The sequence below is a fragment of the Harpia harpyja genome, chromosome 21 (genome assembly GCF_026419915.1).
Source record: "Harpia harpyja isolate bHarHar1 chromosome 21, bHarHar1 primary haplotype, whole genome shotgun sequence".
Lineage (NCBI taxonomy): Eukaryota > Metazoa > Chordata > Aves > Accipitriformes > Accipitridae > Harpia > Harpia harpyja.
The window spans coordinates 16,482,174-16,500,000 of record NC_068960.1 but is presented as its reverse complement, the minus strand read 5'-3'; the positions used below and the strand labels follow the sequence as shown (position 1 = coordinate 16,500,000).

At 41.0% G+C, this 17,827-nt stretch overlaps 1 protein-coding gene across 1 annotated transcript in view; it reads right to left on the bottom strand.

Annotated features, from left to right (window-relative positions):
• IL20RB (interleukin 20 receptor subunit beta) overlaps positions 1 to 12,696 on the bottom strand; it is a 37,482-nt gene extending 24,786 nt beyond the window's left edge. Inside the window, exon 1 of the mRNA XM_052772559.1 lies at positions 12,625 to 12,696. Within this exon, the coding sequence (XP_052628519.1) occupies positions 12,625 to 12,696 (72 nt within the window). The remainder of the gene's footprint in view (positions 1 to 12,624) is intronic.
• Between the last annotated feature and the right edge of the window lie 5,131 nt (positions 12,697 to 17,827).

Here is a 17,827-nt window from a genome sequence, read left to right as displayed (position 1 = left end):
TGTATTCAGTATGAGAAGAATGTTGATAACACACTGATGTTTTCAGTTGTTGCTAAGTAGTGTTTAGACTAAGTCAAGGATTTTTCAGCTTCTCATGCCCAGCCAGCAAGAAGGCTGGAGGGGCACAAGGAGTTGGGAGGGTACACAGCCAGGACAGCTGACCCAAACTGGCCAAAGGGGTATTCCATACCATGTGACATCATGCCCAGTATATAAACTGGAGGGGAGTTGGCTGGAGCGTGGGTCACTGCTCGGAAACTAACTGAGCATCTCTCAGCGAGTGGTGAGCAATTGCATTGTGCATCACTTGTCTTGTATACTCCAAATCTATTATTATTATTATCATCATCATCTTCCTTTCTGTCCTATTAAACTGTCTTTATCTCAACCCACAAATTTTACTTTTTTTCAATTCTCTCCCCCATCCCAGTGGGTGTGAGCAAGTGGCTATATGGTGTTTAGTTGCTGGCTGGGGTTAAACCACAACAGTAGGCAATATATATTGAATTATTACCTTCAAGTTAGTGGAACTGACCTTAATAAAATTTAAAATGTAGTTCTGTCTCCTGCTTCTGTTCAAGGAGCCTGCTAATTTTCTTAACTTTTGCATGGAAGAAAAGTTAAGGCAACCTTAACTTAACTTAGAGCAAAGCCTGAATTTCTAAGGGCCAAAGTGTTAGTTTTCACAGATCATTGATCTATTTCAAAATAGCCTTAGCCACTTTGAATCATTAATGAAAGGATCACATGTTCTTCTCTGAAGGTACAGGGAACAGTGCTGACACACAGAAATGTTTTGACATCTTCTCAATAAATTTAGACTAGATACAGACTCTAAAGTTTTATGATTTCTCTGGTCATCTTATGCTTAACATATCTCAGAAGTTCTGAACTACTGCCTTTGATTGTGCCGCACCTTTCCTATGGTTAAAAATTGAAAGAACCAGAAAGGGGACTCATGAACCTCCCTCTAGGTAGCTTCAGCTTTTGTCCCAACAGAAGATATTTTATATGCAGCCAGATTCTCATCTCAAGTAATAATTCCATTGCATTCAATGGTCCAAAGGTAAAATCCCTTCTCATTTTTACTGTTCTGAGTGACAGTGGCAATTAGTTCTGTGAAAATCCAATATGGAGATGCAGAACTGAAACCACCAGGGTGTTTTATTTCCCTTTTAAAACTAGGCTAATAACATGGACTAAAAAAAAAATGTAATCCTGCTCATTATGAATAATCATCTATCTACAGATTATACTGACTTACAAACAGACTTTACATCTTTCTGATGAAAGGCCTCAGGTGATATCTAAGTGAACCTGCTAAGACAATATATAAATTCAGTGATCTTTCTTTATCATAAACTTCATTGTTTTAAGGACTTAGAGAAACTATAGGCCTTCAAAATGCTTTCACTTGGAAAATTTCTTTTTGCAGCTTAAGACGTTTAAAGTGCCTAGACTTCTAGAAATGCAGTAAAAAACACAGACCAAAATGCATCCTTCCAATGTCTTCTCCTGTAATCTATTATCCAAGGCCTTCATGCATACTACATCATCAGAGCAATGCTCTTTGATGACTACTGAGTTCTTTTATAAATTATTCATACATCTTTTTATATAATCTACTGTGGCATCAGCCAGGGACAAACAAATATTACAAACATGACACCAATAAAAAAGAATGCATAATCAGTCTCTAAAAATTCTTTATATTCTGCCAAGTCCTGCACATTGCTGTAGAATTCTAACAACCACTGGATCCCTCTAGTTTGAAGGTCCCCTTCTACAAAAAACATGTTGCTAAATATTATTTGACAAACTGCAACCCATTTTCTACTTTCATAGATATGATTGATTCCTTTTGAACATGGCGGGGTTTTTTGTTCTGTTTTTTGTTTTGGGTTTTTTTTTTTTTGTATTTTAATACTAGATTTTTAAATCTTACTAACAGTTTAATTCTTTTGTTACTGATGAATAATAGAGACTTTGAAACACAGGTAGAACAGCAAAGCATGCAAAAGCTTGCATGAAAGACATACATGCATGCTGATGCCATTACTACTACATTTTCAGTAGGATGAAAGAATTAAGAGAAAGGTAGAGAAGCAGATATGTGGATGTTGTGAAAAGGTACTCCAGTATGTTGGTATTACTTTAGTAGTACAGATTCCATTCTGTATTTCTTTCATCAGAAGGATGGACACTCAGCCTTGGTTCTATACTGTGTTTTCTTTTCTGGTCTATATGTTGGAACCTAGATATCAGATGTTCAGTAAAACTGCAAAGATTTTGGTGAGCAGTTTAGAACTATCTTGAATATTGGAGAAATGGTCTAAAAAATGATAAAATAAAGCAGGGGTGAGTACAAAACAAAGGGCACTGTTAGATCAGTCAGTTGCATGGAGGGAAGATGGAAAAAAACTATTACTTGGGAAGTCCCCAATAGATCTACACCATCAGCCACAGAAGTGCAAGCAATAATCCTTGACTTGGGGCTACCACAATAAAGCAAGTTCAGGAATGACACAACTAACAAGGATCACACACAATTAGGGTTTCCATAGGTGTCCTGTCCTGCAGCCATCTTCATGTCCCAATACAATTTCTGAACACAACTGCAGCCACAAGCACAGATTCACTGTTCTGGAACATGAGGAGGATTTTCAGAACAGGTCAATGAGAAAGGAAGAGTCAGGGAACAAAAAATGGTACAGGGCAGGAAACAGAGCAGTGTTTCCAATGTTTTGTTTAGAAGAGTTTAATGCCCAGATCTCATCCCTTTATTATGGCATTGCTGAAGTTTCTTTTCTGCTGCCATCTGAGGTAATGAGCACAGTAGATCTGATGACACAGGCAGTAATTTATAGAGTTGACCTTCCTGTGGTAAACACATCTGTTTGAAAATTGTTTCTTCCTTCTTTACCTTTTGAAAGTGTAGTACTTTTCTGACTCAAGGGATGGGAATGGATGCTTTCCACCTGACTCTACAAGCTCACATGATCTGTTCCTCATTAAGGACTGAGCACTAAGGTATAGATAGGAGAATGTAGACTCATTCACTTATTCCTCTACTGAAATAACATATATGCTATCATTTATAGTTCCTACAACCTTCACTTAGCAATGCAAACCATTTCTTGTGCTTTATCTTCATTCTTTTAATTAGCACAACCTAAGAATTCCCCTGGAATTCATAATCTCTTTCCTATTGCCCCACCTAAGTTATAAAGTTGTTCTCAGTAACCCAGAATTTAATGATTCCTTTTTTTTTTTTAAATGAAATTAAACTCTGCAGACCCAAACAGCAAAGAAATGAGGCTTATGAGGAGAACAGAACTGGAGATAAGAGCAAACAAGACTGCAAGGACAGCTTTGATCAGCTCTAAAGCTCTTTCTGTAGTTGCTGCTGCTTGAAGTCCCTGCACACCTTTTACAAGTGTGGGAATAGGTTTGAATGTGTTTTGCTACCATACTGCAGCAATGGCAAAAACACTGTCTATATCACCAGTGCAACCAAATTCACCAACCTTCCCCCAAAGGTGAACAGATGTTCAGTTCTGCCATGGACAGGTATGACAGAGACCCCTCGGGTACCTCCCAACTTCCAAATTGAACTGTCAGTATCCTCCAGATCCTAAGGCTTTTATCCTCTTCCAAAGATACAGTATTTTTGAACATCTAAATTCAAACAAAAAAGGTTATCTGCCCCCCCCCTTTTTTTTTCTCCTGTAAGTAATTTTTTCTTTTAGTTCCTGTTGCTGCTTTGTCTTTATAACACATTCCATTCTTGGTTTTTCTTTTGATTCATATATGTATTGATGTATAAGCTTGGCTGTTCTTAGCTATTCTTCATTCAATGAAAACTAAACAGAGTGGTGCCAAACCATTAAAACAATTTGAATTTACAAGGTGAGGCACCCCTCTAAATGATGAATGGCTGAGATTTTGATTTATTACCTTTCTTTTCCATATAAAATGATGACTCCATGAATAAATGAAAGGAGTTTCCTTAAAGCTGAAATGCTGCCAGTATACTACAATCATAGAATCCAAAGCAGATGGTTGTTCTTTCTAAAACCATAAAGTCTATAAAAGCCCAAGATAGAAATAACTGAAAAACAGTGCAGATACAAGTGTTAGAAGTCACCTCTCCATTTACAAACACCAGATTACAGATGTTTTGGTAGGTCTTAAAAGAAAGACCCGATAGCTGTGCTGTACTTAATTGAAGTTGTAAGTTAACTCTGTATGGAAATTAGAACAGGTCTGGTGGAAGTTAAAATGAATAAACAAATCTGTTAGTTTTTGTTTTCTTTAATATTAATTTTTTATCTTTCTTTTGTTTCTGGTGAAGATGAATGTTCTTTTTGCAGCATTGTTTCTGACTGAGTCTAAGAAAAGAGTCTAGAAAAGAGGAAAGGAAAGCTAGCTCTCCAGCTACTATCTTCTCTGCAGAGTTGATATACACAGGCTCATTATTGCATTATGTTTTATTCAACAAAATCACTTTAATGTTGCAGCTTAAATTGAATTCACTAAAGCATCTCCATCTCTTGCCTAATGTGTATCAAGTGTCTGCTTGCTGTTTGCATTTTCTTCAGAATTATGGCAGGGAATCTTTGGAAACAGCAAAATTATATGCAAGCCACAAAACAATGTGGCTGTAATGGGGTAATCGGCCTTCAGCGTAATTAAAGAAACATTCCCTCATCAAAGTAATTCTGCAAGAGACCTAGAGGCTGTATTGTACAAATCACCCACTTAGTAAAATTCTTTATCTGATTTGCATTTAAAACCTAGTTATGCAAATAGGTTTGCTCAGCGGATCACAAGAAATGTAATGACTTAAAAAAAATTACAGTGATTAAACAAACCTGCTTCTTCTCCATAAATCATGTTGTGTAATTCCCTTTTATTCACCTAGAAATATTTCAATTAGTCTGTTATATAAGGTCTTCTGGAAGAGAGGAATTCCTTTGATGCATGCACATAGCCATGTATGACATCCACTCTGGACATGATAATTCTACTTCTCTGAAGTAAAATCATCCCAAAATATGGGAAAAGGCAAATACCTTTTCCTTATCTAATGATTTGTATCAGAGCAGAGGAATTGCATTTGCCATTTCAATCTGAAAGCTTGATTCCCAGTTTAAACTAAAGGAAATGGCAATGAAAGGTGTTGTGTCAGTGAGAATTAGTAATGCACCATGGAAACGGCTCATTTTAACAATGTTCAAGTTCACTTGTAGCAGATGGTAAAGTCCCATTTCTTAGACTAGCTTTAGCCTTGAGTACCAATACTGGTGTAAGTCTCTAAAATCAGGATATAAGACCTGCAAGTTGTATTTGTGTTTTGCTGCTGTTCCATAGCTACTAATGCTTCAGTTCATATGACCTTTTGTCAAAATAGATTTTTTGTTTCTTTCATTGTTCATAGAATCTATACAAACACAGTACTCCAATAGTACTTTTTTAATAGCAGGGATAGTCCACTAAGCCATGCTAATCTTTCTCTCAGATGCCATTTCAGTACATGAACTAATGCATTTTAGACAAAACAGTGTATGAGGATGAGCAAAGTGTAATAAACTGGTTAACTTTGTTCATGAAATCGCATGTGGGGGTAGAGACATTCCTCACTTATCTAAAACCACAGTATCCAGTTAAGTACCGATGATTAACGAAAGACGTTCCACCTAACAAACAAATGACGGCGCAAACACACACACAATGCAGAAGATACCAGCCGCCACCTGAAGACAGATTACGACCACCTAGCAACTGACGACACAAACGCACACGCAATGCAGAAGATACGAGCCGTCCGTAGACAAAAACTAGAAACTGTATAAATAAAGGGACTCTTCCCCATTTTCGGCGCGAGCCTTTGGCGGAGCACTGTCTCCCCGGCCGCCCAGCGCTGTTTTGCTCTCTTATCGCTTGCTAATAAATTCGATCTTGTCATTTAATACAAATTGGCTCCTCCAATTTGTCACGAGCGTCTATAACAAACTTGGTGCCGTGACTCGGATCCAGGTTCTTTGGTGCGGACCCTCGCAAGCGGGGAGGCGCCCTATCCCCGGATAGCCCCGTCTTGAGGAGGTGCCGCCACCATACCCTGGACCCACGAACCCCCTTTAAATTATGATAATTGAGCAAAAGAACCTGCAGGACCCCTTAAATTTTGTGCACGAAGACCAAACGAAGACCCCAGGAGCAGGTGAGTATATAAACTGTGAGCCGTTTGGTTGGGGTGGTTATCCCGAGGTGCGACTGTGTGAGAGGTCTCTCTGAGATCACGCGAGTGCAGACCCTCCAGTAGTGCAGTTCTCGTAACCCGCGAGGGAGCGAGTCACGACCGAGGGGAAGTGTGTGTGTGTGGATAAAGGCACCTCGGAAGATGGGGCAGAGGAAAAGCAAGCCCTCTGGACCCATGGGGACGGGGAAGACCAGATATACCCCCAGATAGTCCCCTAGACCTGATGATAAGATATTGGAACAGTTCCCCAAGGAGAAAGGATAAGTCTAAGGAAAAGATGATTAATTATTGTATTGAGATTTGGGGTGGGAAACCCCTCAACAATCCTCATGTACTCTGGCCCGTGTTCGGGTCCTCTGAGGATTGGGTGTGTCAACAATTAAATATATGGGTAAACAATAGGAGACCACCAGCCGGCCCAGAGGAGAGCAAATATGCTGCCTTATGGATTCCCCAATCTTGGGAACCATCATTCCTCTTTGCCTTAAGGGAAAAAAGACCGGAAAAACCCCGAAAGGATGATGAGGACCCCCTTTGGCCCCCTCCCTATGCCCCTCAGGCCCCTCCACCTCAGGACCCACCCCAAGGCCAGGGAATAGCCCAGGCCCAGGAGGGGTCAGATTCGGAACCTGATTCCCCGACCCCGACACCCCCTCCCAGGAAGTCTGCACGTAATAGAATAAGGCGAGGAGAGGAGAGATTGTTTCCTCTTCGGGAAATGTTAGTGCCCGGTGGGGATGGACGGGGGGGACCGGGAACGGGGTATGTGGCAGTTCCCCTTAATACGGGGGATGTAAGGGAATTTAAGAAGGAAATGGGGAGTTTGTTAGGTGATCCCCTGGGGGTAGCCGAGAGGCTGGATCAATTCTTGGGACCGAATTTGTACACGTGGGATGAATTACAGTCTATCCTGAGCATACTATTTACCGTGGAAGAGAGGGACATGATTAGAAGGGCTGGAATGAGAGTGTGGGATCAGCAACATCAAGCTGGCCCGGCTGCGGATCAGAAATGGCCTTTAAACTGGCCAGACTGGAATAACCAGGATCCAGCTCATAGGAATAATATGTCGGATCTGAGAACAACTATAATTCAGGGGATAGGAGAATCTGTTCCCCGAGGTCAGAATATTAATAAAGCCTTTAGTGAACAACAGAAGAAAGATGAAACCCCGACAGAATGGCTTGAAAGGCTAAGAAAAAGTTTCCAGTTATACTCTGGGGTGGACCCTGCTACCCCTGTGGGACAGGCGTTGCTGAAAACTCAGTTTGTGGCAAAATCTTGGGGAGATATTAGGAAGAAATTGGAAAAGATTGAGGACTGGCAGGAGCGGGGGTTGGATGAATTACTTAGACTCAGAAGGTGTATGTAAGGCGAGAAGAGGAAACTGAAAAGCAGCAGAGAAGGACAAAAGGGTGTGATAAGGAGACCCGGTAGGTCTGGTGGGGGAGATAAGGAAAGAATCGAGAGGAGAGGAGATAAAGCTGTAGAATGTTTCTATTGCGGGAAAAAGGAACACATGAAGAAAGAATGTAGAAAAAGGATTCAAGATGAAAAAGCGTTCCGGGAGGATTAGCGGAGTCAGGGGCTCTATGTGCTGAGGACCCCTGGTAAGAAAGAGCCCTTGATAACTTTAAAAGTGAGTCCTCAGCGCCGGGAGGTGACCTTTCTTGTGGATACCGGAGCCGAAAGGTCTACTGTACAATCATTACCTCCGGGATGTAAAATCTCTGGAGATAAAGTTAATGTAATTGGAACAAAAGGGGAACCTTTTAAGGTCCCCGTTATAAAAGATGTGGCGGTGGAATCAAGTTGCAGGTACGGAACTGGGACGCTGTTGTTAGTACCTGAAGCGGAATACAACTTATTAGGTAGGGATTTAATCGTAAAGATGGGGATTCGGGTGGACGTGGAAAAGGAAGAGTTAAAAATCAGGCTTTGTCCCCTTACAGAGGTGGACGAGAAGCAAATTAACCCCGAAGTGTGGTATACTCCCGAAACAGTTGGAAAACTGGATATTGAACCATTTGAAGTGGTTATTAAGAACCCCGAGATTCCAGTGAGAATTAAACAATATCCCCTTTCTAATGAGGGGAGAAAGAAACTAAAACCTGAGATTGAGAGACTATTGGGAAAGGGATTACTTGAACCCTGCATGTCCCCTTACAATACCCCGGTTTTACCAGTAAAAAAAATCCAATGATAGCTATCGGTTGGTGCATGACTTAAGGGAAATCAATAAACGGACTGTCAGCCGGTTCCCGGTAGTGGCAAACCCACACACCCTGTTGAGTCAATTGGGGCCCGAGAACCAATGGTATAGTGTAATAGATCTTAAGGATACATTCTGGTCATGCCCTCTAAAGGAGGAATGTAGAGATTATTTTGCCTTCGAGTGGGAAGACCCAGACACTCATAGGAGACAGCAGTTAAGGTGGACTGTACTTCCCCAAGGGTTTACGGAATCCCCAAAATTATTTGGACAAGCCCTAGAAAGGATTCTACGGGAATACCAGCTGCAAGATGGGGTCGTGTTAGTACAGTATGTGGATGACTTATTGTTAGCAGGAGAAAATCAGGAGGCAGTCAGAAAAGAAAGCATATGGTTGTTAAATTCCTTGAGCCTTCAAGGCCTCAAAGTATCACGGTCGAAACTACAGTTTGTGGAAGGAGGTGAAATATTTAGGAAAGAAGGGAATGGTGGTACAGAGGCCACCCCTAGATATATCTATACATTCGGTGAAACCAGGTGATATAATATTAATCAGAGCCTGGAAAGAATCCTCTCTCACTCCTAGGTGGGAGGGGCCCTTTCTTGTTTTGTTTACTACAGATACTACAGTCCGGACTGCCGAAAGAGGGTGGTCTCATGCAAGCAGAATCAAAGAACCAATTCAGAGTTCTCACTGGGAGACGACCAGAGACCCTGATAACTTGAAAATTAAGTTCCGAAGAAAAGCGGATGAGTGAGACTATCTTTTGTAAAGATCCTAACTGTATATGTTATCCTTTTGTATGTTACAGGTGTAAACTCTGTAGAGAAAAGTGGTGGGATATCTTTGCCAAAGGCATAAACCCTGAGAAGTGTTGTTTCCATACAAATGAGCCCTGTCCAACAAAGGCCGAAATCGTGCATGTAACCTGCAGACGGACGGTGGCCAGAGTGAGGTGTGGAGTTTAGGAGGTGAAAGATAAGAACTGAGAGAGCTATAAGTCAAGGTTGACTAAATATGACAAAGGAGGTTCCCCTGAAAAATACGACTGCTGCCGAGAAGATGATACACCTCGCTGCTCTAAGCAACAGAGTAGGCGGAGGAGAAGGCAGAGGCGTACTGCTGTGGGGATTGAGGTTGATGAACCACCTCCAGAAATGACACACGAGGCCCCCTGACTCACAACTCCCAAATCCGATAACCTCAGGGCCACCCCGAAGTTTCTTATCTCCCTCGGGGAATAAAACCACAAACCAAATTAAATGTCAAAAATTTAGAAATGCTTATAGAAAGGACAAAACCACACCACTTTTCTCAATCTTATATCTAGGTATGTGGATAATAAGTCTGTTACCGATACTGGCGAAACCTGCCTGTGGGGACGAGAACCCCCATCAGCCCTATAGGTGAACCTTGACCAGAGTAGATGATTCAAACATAATAAAAGAAAACATCACGGCGGGTCCCCCGAGGTTTGAAGTAACGGTTTGTGATTTATTAAGAATCTATATGACAGATACCTGTAACAACAATTGGGGAAAACCTAACCAAAGAACAGTCTACTGATACCCAAGCTCTAACCCTGGACGAGAGTATTACAATTACCCTGGTCACTTTTATTGTGGATATTAGAGCTGTGAGACAATAACTACAGGATATTGGACTGTTAAGAATCCAGATAAATATCTTTCTGTGCAATGGGGGACCCTCGGGGTACATTCAGCCGACGCATTCTTTAGACGGAACTATGATAACGACAGGAATTGTAACCTATTACACCTAACAGTATTGAACCAGGACCAAGCTGTGTGGACAATTGGGAAAACTTGGGGGGTAAGAGTCTGGGAACATGGATTTGATAGGGGTGGCCTATTTCAAATAAGAAAAGAAACAGCCAAATTTTCTCCTCCTTCAGCGATCGGACCAAATCTAGTCATAGCAGAGGAAGATGATAGTAACAGTATTGTACATACTGTTACAATCTCTCCTAACATAAACGTCACTGGAAATAACACCCTGGGAGTATCAACAAAAAAAAAAAAAAAAAAAAATCAAACCCTCGACTCTTACACCCGAAGTCAGCCCATTGTGAGATATACTTCAAGCCAGTTATCAGGTTAATCGCTATTGTTAAAGGACGCTTAGAAACTACACACTTAATGCTGCTCCGGAAGCAATACGAACAAATCGGGGACGGAGGAATTACTCCTATCCTCGGGTGGGCTAAAGAAACATTGGATTGATTTAATGAACAAAATCAGGATAAAATAGAAAAGGGGGGATTGTAATAAACTGGTTAACTTTGTTCATGAAATCGCATGTGGGGGTAGAGACATTCCTCACTTATCTAAAACCACAGTATCCAGTTAAGTACCGATGATTAACGAAAGACGTTCCACCTAACAAACAAATGACGGCGCAAACACACACACAATGCAGAAGATACCAGCCGCCACCTGAAGACAGATTACGACCACCTAGCAACTGACGACACAAACGCACACGCAATGCAGAAGATACGAGCCGTCCGTAGACAAAAACTAGAAACTGTATAAATAAAGGGACTCTTCCCCATTTTCGGCGCGAGCCTTTGGCGGAGCACTGTCTCCCCGGCCGCCCAGCGCTGTTTTGCTCTCTTATCGCTTGCTAATAAATTCGATCTTGTCATTTAATACAAATTGGCTCCTCCAATTTGTCACGAGCGTCTATAACAAAAGGAGCTATATGAACGTCACCTTCAGTCAAACTGTCTAATTTATACTAACAAATAGTCCATACCTTACTACTCCTGGACACACCATGTTTCAGTTGGAGTATCTCATGGCTAACAAACTCCAGGACTGGAATTTGGGGATTTGCAGCCATTTATGCCAGTTCTTGAGCTACTTGTTTCAGCTGCCGAGACAGTCTGAACAAATAATTAGTCTCTTCCTTAGGATTATTCGGACACTAGCTGTTAGGTGACCTTGGGTACAGGCTCAGATTGTGACCTTGTGTCTTAAGCAGTGGGAAATCTAATTTCATTTAAATATGTCATTGCAACCACTGCCTCTGCTGCATTATTGTGCTCAACCCCTTGTGTTCCTTCCCTAGGCCAGGCTTCCCTTGCTGCTCCCTGACACCATCTTTGAGATGTCTCAATCTTTAACAGTCCCAACCCTAAGGGCACTTACCCAGGAAATGGAAGGAATAGCAGGATTTCCATGCTGCATCTGATGATTTTACATGCAGTCAGAAAGGATCTGACATATGGGAGTATTTTGAGAAGAGAGGATTTTAGTTTCAGTGGAGCTAGATGAGGTTACAAATTGATTGTTAAAAATTTTTAAAGACTACTGTTTTGTAGTGATTGAGCACTTCATTGTGTTGCTTTATTTTGATGCTACTGGGAAAAAAGTGCTCCTTTTTCCTTTTGGTTTACCTTGAGAGAATTTCTAAGTTTCTCTGATATTTGTACATTCCCTTTCCACTCCAGGGTGTATAGACTTTATGGTAGTTAGTCTGTAAAACCAAGGTAAAATATCATTATCTACACGATTTACTAGATTTGCATTATCTGAGCTTTGGAGTCAAGGAAAAACATGGAAAAATAAAAAATACCACCAGAACTTATGATAAAAAAATATGTTAACCATTAAATTCTCAAACTTGTGGAAGACTACAGCCCCATAATTCCCATCAGTGTTAGTTTGCATCACATAACTGTCCCCCAGGCACTATAATTTAGCAGCACATAAAGAACAAAAGTAGAGTTCTCTTTTCTCTTCTTCCCTCCTCCCCCTTTCCATTTCCTACCAAGTCTTCAGAGAATGAGTGCTTGCAAAGAAAAGCCCAGAAGTGTATGAGGGTTCCTGGCAATGCTAGAGGGTGGAGGAGGAAGCAAGAAAGCAGCAATGAAAAAAATGAAAGTGACTCAAGCAGATATTAAATCTTGACTTTGGAAACAGGCTAAGAATTCTTATGTTTAATGAAATATAAAATATTAAAGTTAGCTCGAGGAGACTGGTCTCCTCCTGTCCTTACTGTGAACTTGTCACTCTGTGACTGTTCCCATTTATGTGAAGGGGGAATAAATATTTTTAAAGGCTCTGACAAATATGTTTTAGAACTCTCATATGAATTGCCGCTGAGTAATGTAACAGTATTTACCTGTTTTGCTGTATGAAGTTTTCTGTTCAGTGCAAGTTTCTTACAAACCTTCTCCACCCAAAAGTGAAACATCTTCACGATAGCAAGTGTTGCTGTACGCCGGGCACCTCGCAAGCCTCACAGTCCTGTCAGCATGCGGGAGCTGCTGCCGCTGGCAGCTTCGGCTTCCCGCGGTTTGAACAGTCCGCGGGGACCACCAGCACCGCCCCCCTCTCGCGAGCCGGCAGCCTGCCGCCTTGTCCTTCCACACGCACCGGGCCCTCCGGGCCCCAGAAGCCCCCTCACACAGCCCCGGGCACCCCGCACGCCTCACACTCCCCACGGCAACGGCGCCCGCCCGCCTCGGCTTCCCGCCTCCTACACCGCCCGCGGGACCGCCGGCACCGCCCCGCTCTCGCCCGCCCAACTCTCGCGAGACCTGCCGCCTGCCGGCCGCTCCCTCCCACACGCGGCGGCGCGGGAGTCCCTCGCGCGCCTTGCGCTCGCCTTGCTTCGCGCTCTTTTCAGCAGGCGTCCATCTTTCGGAGTAGTGCCACTGGGGTTATGAGGTGAGGAGGGGAAGAAGTAGAGTTACAGGCTTCTGAGGGATGAGAAGTTACTCAGCGGTTAGTCGTACCCAAGAGAGAAGCCTGCAAAAGAAAACACTAGAGAAATCTTTGTACAATGCAGAACAGAAACTCTGTGTGTGTTTTATTCTCCCTCAGAACAGCAATCAAACTCTGGATGTTTTCAAAAACAAATGTGGCTGAATTTTTCATTTCAGCTTTGGTGTCTAAATTGTAATTGACTATCAGAACTTCTGTGTGAAAAAGAAATCTTATGTGTGAAAAGAAAAATTAAAATAGCAGAGTGGACAGTGTTCTGTGTCAAAAAGTCTGTGCAAAAAGAAAAAAGTGTTTTAGCAGAGGGGACTGTGTTCTGCCTTGTGTTTGTTCCCGTGCTTGGATGCTGCAGTGGTGCCTATGATAGAAAAACAGGCCCTACTAACTCAGTGTCTTCAGAGCAGGGTTTTTAAAAACAAGAATATGCACAGCCAAACACGGAACAGCAAGAGAGAAACAGAATACAAAATATCTGCAAATTAGCTGGGCACTACTTATTCCAGGTATTGAGTGAGTGAGGAGTCTTGAAAGAAAATATATGAGAAGTCGTTGTCATGGATGGCTGTGTCATCAGCCATGGTCACAGGGACTTGAGTATAATGTCATTATTTTTCTAGGTCAAGTATTAAACAAAAAATGAGTGTGAAAGCTTCTTTCTTTTTAAATTTTGAAACATTTCAGTGTCTCAGAAGCTTTTGAGCTATTTACCAAGCTTGGTCACAGTTTCAATCCCCCTGAAATCTAAATATTTTGACAATTCTGCTATTTGTCAGTGTGTTTCCTAGCTCTAAGATACATAAAAACATCTTGTATAGCCACAAGACAAGGCTTTATACAAAAATCAATTAAAAGACTGCTGAATTTAGGTGCAAGGAACATTGGCTATATTTTATTGACTGAGAAAATTGAGATATTGTAGACTATCCGTTCTAACTCCTTGCAACCCCTACAGGATGTGAGGGATAGTTTTCGTACCAATGTGAAAGATAGTATAAGCTGTTCAATTTTTATTTGTTACTGTGTAGTTAAAAGGAGTGTGATTGGGAAGATTTTCTGATATACAGGTCCTAGGACTGTGCTCTGGATCAAGTTAGACGCTCTGGAAGGAGCAGAACACTGGGTGCCCCTGAGACCTGTGCGTGCTCCTTGGGGTGACGTTTCCTTTCCAAAGCATGGAGCTTCCCGCAGGCAGCCAGGCAAGGAGGGAGGAGGGACAGAGCTGCAAGATCCGGCATGGGGAGATGTCAGAGTGGCAGGCAAACTCCTTTGACTGCAAAAAAGATCCATGACTCTGCTTCAGAAGCATTGGGAAGATTTTTCCTACCTAGGAAATATCTTATGGGCTTACTCAATTTGAAAAGCCTGAAAGCTATGGGAGTAGAAAGAAAGACTGAAGTAAAGGATACATCTTTGCAAGAGAAAAATAGGCATCAGAAAAAATTATTTTCAAAACGTTATTTATTCTGTTTCAAACCTTAGTGCTGAGTAAAGAGGTAGTAAAGAATAAAGAGATCATTCGTGTAATGAACTGGTTAACTTTGTTCATGAAATCACATGTAGGGGTAGAAACATTCCTCGCTTATCTAAAACCACAGTATCCAGTTAAGTACCGATGATTAACGAAAGACGTTCCACCTAACAAACAAATAACGGCACAAACGCACACACAATGCAGAAGATACCAGCCGTCACGTAGACAGAAACTAGAAACTGTATAAATAAAGAGACTCTTCCCCATTTTCGGCGCGAGCCTTTGGCGGAGCACTGTCTCCCCGGCCGCCCAGCGCTGTTTTGCTGTCTTATCGCTTGCTAATAAATTCGATCTTGTCATTTAATACAAATTGGCTCCTCCAATTTGTCACGAGCGTCTATAACAATTCGTAGTACGGAGCTCGTATACCTATAGGTTCACTTTTTTTTTAATAAACTTATTTATTTTAATAAACCTTTAGTGACTGGTGGTCTTCGGTGTGCTCTCTGCAAAACATGAGGCAGATGCATCTAATAGCATTAGGAATGGTTACTGCTAATATTATTGTGTTCTAAACTGTTTTTTAAACTTAGAGTATCTGTAGAAAATTACAAATTGCACTCTTTTTAATTATAATTCCTTTTAAACAGACCAAACTTAAAGGGTTGACTCTAGTGTCACTTTCTCCAATCAGTAACCATTAAGATCAATAAACCCTCCTGTGCCAGGATTACCAGTATGGGTGAAATCTAGATTACACCACAGATGTTCCTGAGAGAAAAATACAAAATCCTATAACGCACTTTTTAACTACAGTTCAGGTTAGTCATGGGTTGGTTTGTTTTGGGATCATTGTTTTTCAGGATCCTAATTCCAAATTATTTCTTTAGTGAATCCAATGTATTCTATTTTGTAATGCAGTTATTGAGTGACAAGTAGGTAAATTAACGTAATTGGTCTATAGAGTTGACCCACATCACATGTATTGTTCTGACTGGAACAGAAGTTCGCCATTTCCTGTTTACCACAGTTCCTCTGGAACAGTCCTGTTCTTCAAGTTCATGCTATGAAGAAAATAAAACAAATCTCTCTAAGCTGATTTTGCTAGTGTATCTCTCTTTTTCAAGTCTCCAGCCTGTGCAGTTCTCCTATTCTGCCTTCTCAGACCCATGTGTTCTTCCGTGAAGTGATACATGGTATTCTTTGCACAACATGAAACTGTTTCTGGATCTGTTCATCCATTAATTGAATATATTTAGCATCCCTTCATTGGTTTAGTGTGAGCTGGCCACCTGTGTTTGCAAAGGCGTAACTTGACAACACTGGAAAAACTATAGTGATACTCTTTTGAGATAATTTTTCCCACTTGTCCAAATTGTGTGTGAATTTATTTGGCTTAACTGTAATAATTAAAGTCTTCCTTCAAGTGAAGGTAAAATAAATGAGAAATAACTATTGAAAGAACTGTTTTTAGTATTAATTATTCAGGCCAGTTCAGTGAGATGAGGAAATGTATAGCTTAAGGATGTCACAGTATAATAGCTGCTGGTTTTATACATTGTTTTATATTCTATAATCCAGCTTTAATTTCTAGAAGTACATTTACCTCAGAGCAATAAATATTTTTCTTTTAAATTCAGAGTTGAAATGCTTTTGCCTATGTATCTACAAATACAGGTGCCACGATGTTTTTTTTCTAAAAAACCTCACACATAGAATACATTGTTCACTGTGTTCCTGAAAAAGGGTTTCGTACTTCCAGAGAAACTTCAGGAACTCAAACTATTAAACCATTTTGGCAGACAAATCAGTCTGCCACTTCTTGTCCTTACCATGTAAGATCAATTCCAAGAAACAAACAAAGGAATTTATCTTGTTTATTTCCTGTTCTTTGATGTGAAATGTGTTCTCTGTTACCTTAAAAATGTTTCCTGAATGTATTAGAGAAATATATAATTCAAAGGTGAACAAATGTTAGTGAGGTGACAATGGGGCAAATAGCACCATGTTATAACATCTGATTTCTTCTGGAATGACTGGTAGCACTACTGGCATGAACAAAAGGAATAAAAATCATATTGCTCCAATCCCTGGTTTTGCTTCCCTTTCTTATCTCAAGATTGCAAGAGATCATGGCAGGGAAATAGTCAAGTCTGCTTCCACAGTAACAAAATGTCTATATTCTGTGGGGAAGATATTACACAGGAGGACGTGTCTTGCAAGTACATACAAGAGAACTGGAAAAGGCCCTCTGAAAAAGGATAACATTGCTTTGAAGGAGTAGCAAAGCTGAGGGAAGAACATCTGTTGGGAATTAGTCACAGTACTACTGGGTTGTAGAGGAATGAAGCCAGACTTGGCCTGAGATATTGTTGATAGTTGAGAACAGATTGAAAGAGCTATATATTACATATAATTCATTATGCTACGTATAGTTAAAAAACAAACAAGAAACCTGTCCCCCAAACCCCTAAACCACTAGCCCCCCAAAGAAAAAATTCAAGTGCAAAGCAGAGCTTAAGTTTGAAACAAAGTATCTTACCGAGATCTACAAAACCTTCTGTGACGAATACTGCCGAGTCATTTCTGGGCTATAAATAGGACATATTTCAGATTTGTCTTTACACTTGTTACAATCTAAACATTTGTTTACAGTAAAGAATGATCTGGGCAATCTGCAAATTTAACAGCTCGCTTACATAAGCTGAGCAGGCTGGCTGGGCAAGGAGGCAGGCCAGAAGTACTAGCTAGCTATGCTTGTCAGCTCTTCTGGCTTCCACTGAAAACTTTGACGAGCTTTTGCAGAATACATAGATTCCACTGACTTGGTACTTTCTTATGAGAAAATACACTGTTGGAGGTAACACATGAACAGTCCTAGCCTTTGCTTTTATTCCTTTATTGTCTTACTCGGGTGTTGCCTTTCTTCAAATTGGATTATATACTGCACGGAGCAGAGGACATTTGTATTTGAATTACAAACATTCCTGAGGCTTAGTTGAGCATGAGAGACCTAATGGGGTAGGTAGCATATGCAAGCCTAACATGCCTACTGAACTTGCAATTTAATTGTGTAATTTGAACTGGCTTACATTAGCATAATACAAATAACATGTTCTATCCCCACATC